Genomic DNA, 10098 nt, shown 5'->3' with positions numbered 1-10098 from the left:
TCCCTGCAAACATGCCCCTGCGGGGCCCATGCTGGCTTTTTGCGGGCACAGTGGGCTAGTGGCAGCCCACACCAAAACTAAAAAGGGCCCAGTGCGGGCTTGCCCAGGCGAGGCCCACAGCTTTGGGCTCACCACAGGCTGTCTGTGAGCAGCCCACACTAGCGGGCTGCCCACATTAAGCCCATGATGACCCATTGTGGGCCAGCCCGTTCGGGCCCATTCAGCTTTTGTACCTTTGGGCCCATGCAGGTTTTGTTTAGGTAGCCCACTTTCATTAAGTTTTGGCTGATTTTAAAATTGAATGTGAAATTCAATAAAACCTTCCATTAATAACTCTGCTTAGAAGGAATAAAAAGAAAAAATCTGTTATTTGCATTGGATTGTGTCTACAAGACAACACATGATCCTTTTAATTTATTTGAGAAGGTCAAAATGTAAAGTTATTGATGGTACAGAGATATGAAGAAGTTATAACTAGTTTTTATGATATCCATCACTCAGAGTTAGTTTAGAAACTTCTCTCTTCTTTTTGTCTGTTTTATACAATTTCCCATAGACGTATAGGCCTAATGCCATTTATATCATTCTAATATAGCTAAACATTTTCAACAATAAGAATTACATTAAACTGAAAGTAAAGACAAGTTCACATGACTAATAACACCTCAGTCAAGTCAAATAAATGTTTATCCGTTATAGTTGCTTTTCACACCATTGTCTACAGCACTCAAAACAACATCGGAGATTATAAATTTAACTTTAGGCTATACATTCATTTTAAAAATATTTACAAGGAAAATTCATAACACATTTTGTGTTACTACAGACAAATATTATGCTTAACTGGTTGTGTTAAATACATTCAAGCAGTAGGCTACACATTGAAATAAAATGTATATTTATTTTGCTTAAAGTCAAAGGGCGATGTATTTATGTAGTTTATCATGTGGCCAATATAAAATAAGCGAGGGGGGAAAATACTGGAATTTCGGCAATACGTGCTGCGAGAGCTTCGGCGCGCACGGCCGCACGCACGGCGAGCCTGCGCAGTGACGTTCTTTTTCAACTGTCGCTCAGTCAATCATGTCAGATAATGCGACCGTCTGCCTCAGGTAAGTGAACATAATTAAAACACTTATATAGTAGTAATTTTCCCCCACCTTGCTAACGATTGTTTTGTGTTAGTAGTCCAAGAAGTTGTTGTTGTATTTTTTATTATGTTGTCTCCATGTTTCGTGCCGCAAATACACGGCTGGCCTGTTAACTAAGTGTCCTCTTAGTTCTATAGCCCGCATTTGGCACGGTTTTTGTAAAGCTGTGTTGGCAGAATTGATAATACATATTAAGCGAAAGATACTTATATTGAACGTTAAGTATGAACTCATAACCTCCCCGTCCCTTTACAATTAACTGTACAATGAAATGTTTCATAAACAACGTAATGAACCTTGCGCGCCATTTTGTGCTAACGTTAGCTGACGAGTCACTGACTATTTAAAATGTACATTTTTGTTATGCACTGTTATTTGTTTTCTCATTGTCTGGTCTATAAATGTTTTTATTTTATTTTTTTATTTAGATGATGGATGTCGAGGAACAAATTTTAGTTAATCTAACAATTTTGGACAGGGTGCTTGCAACTGTCTTCAGATACTACTACAACTAGATTGCTTACACTGCTTGAAGAAAACGCCCCTACAATAATGAGAGAACACGAAGAGACAAAGACACTGTCTATTTCCTCAAGAAAGTTTCTTGTCAAGGTTGCTGTCAGTGACCTTGTTGAGAAACATGGATTGTGAGTATATGTGGTTGTTCATAAGATGTAAGGTGTATTTGTTTGCAAATTTAATTACATTGTATTTAAATAAATTAAACATGTACTAAAACAGTTAACGTTATACATAGTAAATAAGGTTAATTTAATAAATAACTTTAACAGTCTAAAGTACCAGTGTTATATATATGTATGTATATATATATATGTATGTATGTTATATTTTTGTGTTTGTTAATGTTTGTGTTAGAGCCATTTTTGCAACATTTTTTATCGAACTTTTTTTTTCAGCTATCCATCTGGTACAGAAAAGCTAGCACTAGCAAAGGAGATTGTGTCATTGTTCCCCTTGTTAAGGATTCAAGTGTTTGGTGAAAATGAGGGACAGGTAAGGATGTTTTTACATTATAAAATGAATTACTTAGCAATGTGAATGTAAACTGCTCAAGTATATTTGAATCCAGATTAAATCTTTTTTTGCATTACTCATGTCAGGAGCATTTTTTTGATGGGCCATCACACAGTGGCTTCATAGAAATGAGACTGCGGAACATCAGACGGAAGCTTCAACAGAACCAGCGGATGTACAGTTTGAAACGTCGCCATTGTACACTGCAACCTTCTTTGCCAAGTCCAGAAGAAACAGTGCCAAGTGAGTGGTTGACCCTGATAAAGAGGATGCGACCGTAACCAGACAATTCATCATCAATAAAGACTGCAATTGACCAAACCTTCAGTTACCGAAGGAGATGGATAGCGACAAAATCCCCAACGTTTGCTGAAATCTTCAAGAAATATCCCAGATTTCTTGACATGCCTGCCTTGGTAATAGACATGCTCAACTAAAAGAGAACTTTACACAAACTTGTAATTCATAATTGTAATACTGATATTTATTTGTTTCTGTTGTTTTTTTTTGCATTGAAGATGGACGTTGAATTTTCCAAGCTCACGACATAGATGGGAAAGAAGACATGTTTATCCGGAAATTGGAAGGGACCATAATTCCAAAGCTCAAGGAAATAGTATCCTTGGAGAAGAAAAATGACATCAGACACTTGCTGGAGGAAGCCAACAATCAGCAAGATGGTATGATTTTCTGCCTCAATGTCTGTTGCACGTGCACACATTTCTAAACCTAGTTTAAATTAGAAAACTTATTGTAAATTTTAATGTTCAATTCATGATAAAATAAATTTTGCATGTGATCTGCATCTTCACTTCATCAAGATGAGCTGTGCTACACCTTGTTGAAGATCCTCATTCATCTTCTTCCACCCACAGCATCTGGGAGAAGTGTTGCTGGCAGTAAATGCTGTATGAACTCTGCAGTCTCGGACCTGTTGGAGCAAGTGCCGGTATGCTTTTTTTTTTTTTTTTACTGTGTTAGCTTGTGATAAACAACATTGTCTCTCATGCAGCAACATTTTCTGATGCTTTTCTTTGTTTCATTTCTGTAGGCTGGTACCAATGTGACGACCTTGCTCAGTGAATCCATGAAAGGGTCCCTGAAGTCAGCCCAGTCGCAGTTGGTTTCCATCGGTTCTCTAGGACATGGAGCCCAGTATGTAATTGTGACAAAGAATGATTCTTTTGCCCTTCCACTTGATCTTGAAAGCCTGACCTGTGCTGTAGACAGACTTTTCAAATTCTTCTGGCTGTGCAATCTTCAGTATTCAAGCCAACTTTACTCTGATTTTTCCATTTTTGAGTATATATATGATTATTGTGATGGTGTTCATTATTCTTAACATCCTATTCACCGAAACCATGCCAATGCATTACAAATTCAGTTATACTTTGATGATTTGGAAACAACAAATCCTCTTGGATCAAAAACTAAGATTCATAAAATGGGGGCTGTTTACTTTGCGTTACGAAATGTGCCTTCAGAGTACAATTCTGTACTTTCCAATATTCATTTATGTGATATGTTCATTATTTTATGTATGTTTTTTCGATTTAGTTATTTCATATACAGTACATTTGATTAGTTAATGATTACTAATAATTTACAAAACATGACTGCGTTTCATAAATGTTTAATAAATTGGTACATTATTGTGTATGTTTTGCTCACATCAGGTGCACAGTGGTTAAAGAGTACAGTGTTCAACGCCTGTTATAGACGATGTGTAAACGCATGAATAAATCATTTACAACACTTTCTGCATCCCCTAAATCTAAAGTGTTAACTGTTCATCACTTGTAAATGTGTTACACATCATTCATGGGTATGATTCGTTGATCTTATGCCTTATTGATTCTTGAAGTGGTAATCTACGAATGATGTGTAACATATTTACAAGTGATGAATAGTTTACACTAGATTAGGGGATGCAGAAAGTGTTGAAAGTGCTTTATACATGCTTTACACATCATTGTGTTGATAACTGTTACTTACAAATGATCTGTAAGTGTATTTAAGGCATTTACAACACTTTCTGCTCCCTCTAATTGCTACATACATACAAAAAAATAACAATTTATTAAACATTTATGAAACGCATATTCATGCTTTGATTAGCTAATCATTAATCAAATGTAAATGACTTAACTTGAATCTACAAAACATACATACAATAATTAACATATCACTTTTTAATCATTTATGAATGCATAGTCATGTTTCATAAATAATTACTTAATCATTTACTAATCACTAGTAAATGACTTGTAATGGAATTTACAAAGCATACGAAAGTGTTAGTATATCACTTGCTAATCATTTATGAATCTTTTGTAAATGATTAGTTCATCATAAACTAACCACTTACATGACTTGCAACTGAACGTTATTATAAAGTGTTACCAGTATTTTTATTTTTGTTTATTTATTATTTTATATTTGTATAGAGAATTTTTAGTCCCTTTCAGAGTGTTAAACTAGCTTTATTAACCTGTATTAACCTGAATTAAATGTTTTATATTTTGTAATTAATAAATACATTGATTTGAATTATTTTATATATATGTATAGAGCATTTATGTATTAGTGCCTTTCAGAGTGTTAACTTAGCTTTAATTGACCTGAATTGAATGTTTTATATTTTGTAATTAATAAATACATTGATTTGAAATCCCTTTGACTACTGTACATTTTTTGACAATTCAGACATTAGTTATGTGGTGACCGCATCCATTTCAGATGTATAGAATAAGTTATGGTAGCTGAAAAGTAGTGAAACAGATTTATTGTTGTAGATTAATAGTGCGGGCCCTGTGTGGGCTTAGTGAGGGCTTCCTGGGGGCTAAATGAGGGCTGCCCGTGCAGGGCCAGTGCTCAGGGGCCAACGTTTTGCCAATGAGCAAATTCTCATGGGCCCTGCGCTGGCAGCCCGCTGGGGGCCCTTAGGCTAGCCCTAAGTGGGCCCGTAAAGGGCCAGTGCTGGCTTGTTTGCAGGGGTACCAAAACACCCTCCAACAGCAACTTCTTCCAACAATCCAACAACAGTTTGGTGAAGAACAATGCATTTTCCAGCGCGATGGAGCACCGTGCCATAAGGCAAAAGTGATAACTAAGTGGCTCGGGGACCAAAACGTTGATATTTTGGGTCCATGGCCTGGAAACTCCCCAAATCTTAAAACTTGTGGTCAATCCTCAAGAGGCGGGTGGACAAACAAAAACCCACTAATTCTGACAAACTCCAAGAAGTGATTATGAAAGAATGGGTTGCTATCAGTCAGGATTTGGCCCAGAAGTTGATTGAGAGCATGCCCAGTCGAATTGCAGAGGTCCTGAAAAAGAATAGCCAACACTGCAAATACTGACTCTTTGCATAAATGTCATGTAATTGTCGATAAAAGCCTTTGAAACGTATGAAGTGCTTGTAATTATATTTCAGTACATCACAGAAACAAAGATCTAAAAGTAGTTGAGCAGCAAACTTTGTGAAAACTAATATTTGTGTCATTCTCAAAACTTTTAGCCACGACTGTACGTTTGCATCACACCAGAGCAGTATTTCCCCGTTCGATTGACTTTTGTTGTGTAGCGGAGAAAGATTTCACTTCCGGTTCTCTTTTTCCGGTCCTCTTTCCTGCCTCCCGTTCAAGATGGTGAGTCTCGAGGATTCGCGATTGATCCGTTAATGTCGTTTAGTATATAAAATCTCCTTTATACACTAAAGAAAATTGTCTGATCACTAAGTATAGTTAGTAACGTATTTGATTGTATTAAATGCGGGCCACTATATCGGATGTTTAGACGAGTTTAGTAAGAAGTTGGCTAGCATGTGCTGACCCTGCTATAGCACGAGGCATGGTCTGGCCTCCTGCTCTGTGTATACTGTCATTTAATGTTTATTATTGCCGTTCTTCGATTTGCTGATGCTGGTTGTGTTATAGTCGTTATGTTGTGTGTATATCAAGACGCTGCAGTCTGTCTTAGTGCTCGAGTGTAAACTGAGCTGACATGAAGATCGATGCTGCATCTAACTTGGCTTTGTAATATCGTATACAATTAATAACTGATTTAAGCAATGATAGTTTAGGTGCTTTTGCCAATCTTTTATTTTTATTGGTGGAAAAAAATATACATTTGTATATGTCTGTACTTATACAATAATAAATAACAGGAAATAATAATAAAGATCTGTATTTGGGTTCTATATAGTAATGGAAAACATTGAAATATCAGGAAATCCCCATTTTTACATTTCCAAAAAAAAAAATATATATATTTTTGTAAGTGGTTCCCATCCTAAAAAATCGTAACGTCCTTATTACTATTATCATTATTATTATTATTATTTAAAGTTTCCAAAAACTATTTGGTAAAGTAAAGTGAAAATATAAATTGAGATTTGAAAGTGGTTCCCATAATAATGTAAATTTAGAATGTAATAATATAATTTTCGGAAATGAATAATTCTAATTACTGTAGGAACCAAGAATCTGATTTTTAATTTATTATTTTGGAAAATCTGATGTGATTTCCCTATATTTCCAGATTTTCCATTGCTATGCAAATTGCATACAGAGCTTAAAAAAAATTCATTTAATTTTTTTTTTCCTAATTCTTTTTATAACGATATTTATTAATGGAACACCTCAAAATATCAGGAATTCCCAATTTTTAAATTTCCAAAAATCTACCAAATAAAAATTAAATATGATTTCTGTAAGTGGTTCCCATCTTGAAAATCCTGTCCCTATTTTTGGACATTAAAAAAATACTCATTTATTATTATTTCAAGTTTCCAGAAACTACTTGGAAAAGTAAAATAAAAATATAAATAGATTTTTGAAAGTGGTTCCCATAGTAATGTAAAACCTGGGAATGTAATTTTTGGAAAATTTTCACAATATACAGAATTTAAATGCTATAATGTTTGGAAATTTGAAAATTGCAATGTCTTAATACTGCCCGAATTTCCATTACTGTGCGAACTTCATCCCCCCCCCCCAACATTTATCTATTTTTTTATTTATTTGATTGTTGCAAAAAACAATCACACATTTTATGTGTCTGTTCTTTAGAAATAATAAAGATCAGTACATGGGTCCCATAGAAATGGAAATCCCAATTTTAACATTTCCAGAAATAATCTACAAAAAAAAAAGTAAAATAAAAATTAAATATGATTCGTCTATTATTATAAATATATAATATACTTATAATTATTATAAATGAAAATATAAACTGAGATTTGAAGTGATTCCCAAAGTAATACAATTCTGGAAGTGTAATTATTTGGAAATGTATTTTTTTTAATTTGATAATTTTTGGAAATTTGAAAATTATGATTTCCTCATATTTCCAGAATTTTCATTACAATGCAAAGAGCATACAACATTAATTCAATATTTAATTATTTAAAAAAAATGTATATTTCCCAAAAAATTAAAAATAATAATAATCTTGATTCAGTTTTGATTCTCTTTAGAAATGCTTCTTCTTGAGTAGAGTTTGTATAAAAATGTAAGTTACTTATAAGCAACTGGAAAATTAATGGAAAAAGATTGGTGAGAAGATGAAGGGTGTTCATTGAATTATGATCTATACTTTTAACCAAAGTATTTCTATTTTTAATTGACAGACTAAGAAGAGAAGGAACAACGGACGTGCGAAGAAGGGCCGTGGTCATGTCCAGCCCATCCGCTGCACCAACTGTGCCCGCTGTGTTCCTAAGGACAAGGCCATCAAGAAGTTTGTCATCAGGAACATTGTGGAGGCCGCCGCTGTGAGAGACATCTCAGAAGCTAGTGTGTTTGACTGTAAGTGACTGCTTTAACCACCAAAACATTGTCAAAGTCTTAAAAACTATGTGCTATTTCATATCATTTTTTCCTTTTCCCTCTTCCTATGTAGCATACGTATTGCCCAAGCTGTACGTGAAGCTGCATTACTGTGTCAGCTGTGCCATCCACAGCAAGGTGGTGAGAAACAGATCCCGGGAGGCTCGCAAGGACCGAACTCCACCTCCCCGCTTCAGGCCTAGTGTAAGTACACACAAATTCAGTTGCAGGATAATCAGTAATAATTAGTAGGGTTACACTGCATGTATTGTGTTATTTTGTACCTTGGGGTTTATCTGCATCTCAGCATTTTTTATTGTTGCTTTTTCTTGCAGGGTGCCGCACCCAAACCTCCAGCAAAGCCCATGTGAAGCAAATCATCTGTGCATTTTTATGCAGAAAAATAAAAAAATATCTAAAAAGGTCTTTGTGTTTCATCGTTTTGATTGTTGCCACATTTTTAAAGGGGTAGTTTGCCCAAAAAGGAAAATTTTATGTTTATCTGCTTACCCCCAGGGCATCCAAGATGTAGGTGACTTTGTTTTTTCAGTAGAACACAAACAAAGAGTTTTAACTCAAACCGTTGCAGTCTGTTAGTCATATAATGGCAGTCAATGGGACCTATGGCTTTGAGAGTCAAAAAAACATACACATACAAAGCCAAATTAAACCCTGAGGCCTGTGACGATACATTGAGGTGTAAAGAGGCGAAACAATCGATCTGTGCAAGAAACTGAACAGTATTCAGTTTTTTACCTCTGATCCACCGCAATGTCCTGCCGCCCTAAGCGCGTTCATAACAGTCGACGTGGGGGTAAGCAGATAAACATCAAATTTTAATTTTTGGGTGAACTATCCCTTCAGTGCAAAAGTTTAATTCAAAAACCTTCACTTTTTAAATCTAATAATTGTATTGTGTGTATGTATGTGTGTATATATATATATATATATATATATATATATATATATATATATATAGACACATACACACACACACACATTATAATTAGATATGTTACAATATACCAGTCAAAAGTTTACATACATCTTGTAGAATCTGCAAAATGTTTAGAGGGATCATACGAAATGCATGTTTTTTTTAATTTTATTTAGGACTGACCTGAATAAGATATTTCACATAAAAGACATTTACATGTAGTACACAAGAGAAAATAATAGTTTTATAAAAAATGACCCCGTTCAAAAGCTTACACTCTGTTGATTCTTAGTACTGTGTCTGTTTTTTTGTTTAGTGATAGTTGTTCATGAGTCCCTTGTTTGTCCTGAACAGTTAAACTGGCCGCTGTTCTTCAGAAAAAAACACTAAGGGTCCACGAATTCTTTGTTTTTTTCAGGATTTTTGTGTATTTGAACTTTTCCCAATAGTTGTATGATTCTGAGATCCGTCTTTTCCCACTGAGGACAACTGAGGGACTCGTATGCAACTATTAGAGAAGGTTCAAACGCTCACTGATGCTTTAGAAGGAAATACGATGCAATAAAAGCCAGGGGTGTAAACTTTTGAACAGAATGATTTTGTTTACATTTTACTTATTTTGCTGAAATATCATACTTTTTAATTAAATAAAAAAATAATTTGAATTTTAAGATCAGATCATCGTTTTTCTTTCTGAAGCATCAGTGAGCATTTGAAGCTTCTGTAATAGTTGCATATGAGTCCCTCAGTTGTTCTCAGTGTGAAAAGATGGATCTCAAAATCATACAGTCATTGTTGGAAAGGGTTCAAATACACAAAAATGTTAAAAAACTAAAGAATTTGTGGGACCTGAAGGATTTTTCTAAATGACCTTATATTCATAAATATAGTCTTTTATGTGAAATATCATATTGAGGTCAGTACTAAATAAAGAATAACATTTTGTAAGATCCCTCTTATTTGGGTCAAATTAACATTTTGCAGATTCTGTAAAGTGTATGTAAACTTTTGACTTCAACTGTATATTGTATAAATATTTGCATACTCACATTTAAACAGCTATGGCCACTCTTAGACAGAAAGGTAACAGTTAGGAAAGTCCAGTATCTATAAATGGGTTCATCAAATCAATTCAATTAAAGAA

At 34.5% G+C, this 10098-nt stretch overlaps 1 protein-coding gene across 1 annotated transcript; it reads left to right on the top strand.

Moving 5' to 3' along the window:
• The first annotated feature begins 5788 nt into the window (after positions 1-5788).
• Positions 5789-8441, top strand: rps26l (ribosomal protein S26, like). Its single transcript, XM_073852188.1, has 4 exons — positions 5789-5836; positions 7819-7996; positions 8091-8221; positions 8353-8441. Exons 1-4 carry the CDS (start codon positions 5834-5836, stop codon positions 8386-8388), a joined length of 348 nt encoding a protein of 115 aa, XP_073708289.1. The 5' UTR covers positions 5789-5833; the 3' UTR covers positions 8389-8441.
• Positions 8442-10098: the final 1657 nt, after the last annotated feature.

The sequence above is a fragment of the Garra rufa genome, chromosome 12 (assembly GCF_049309525.1).
Source record: "Garra rufa chromosome 12, GarRuf1.0, whole genome shotgun sequence".
In the NCBI taxonomy this organism is placed as follows: domain Eukaryota; kingdom Metazoa; phylum Chordata; class Actinopteri; order Cypriniformes; family Cyprinidae; genus Garra; species Garra rufa.
Note: the sequence above shows the minus strand (reverse complement) of the source record. Positions and strands in the feature narration are given on the sequence as shown.

Bases quoted from the DNA above. Each gene is read 5' to 3' on its own strand.
- rps26l (XM_073852188.1), top strand. The intron at 7,997-8,090 runs GTAAGTGACTGC...CTTCCTATGTAG, and splicing joins AGAAGCTAGTGTGTTTGACT to CATACGTATTGCCCAAGCTG. The intron at 8,222-8,352 runs GTAAGTACACAC...TTTTTCTTGCAG, and splicing joins CTCCCCGCTTCAGGCCTAGT to GGTGCCGCACCCAAACCTCC.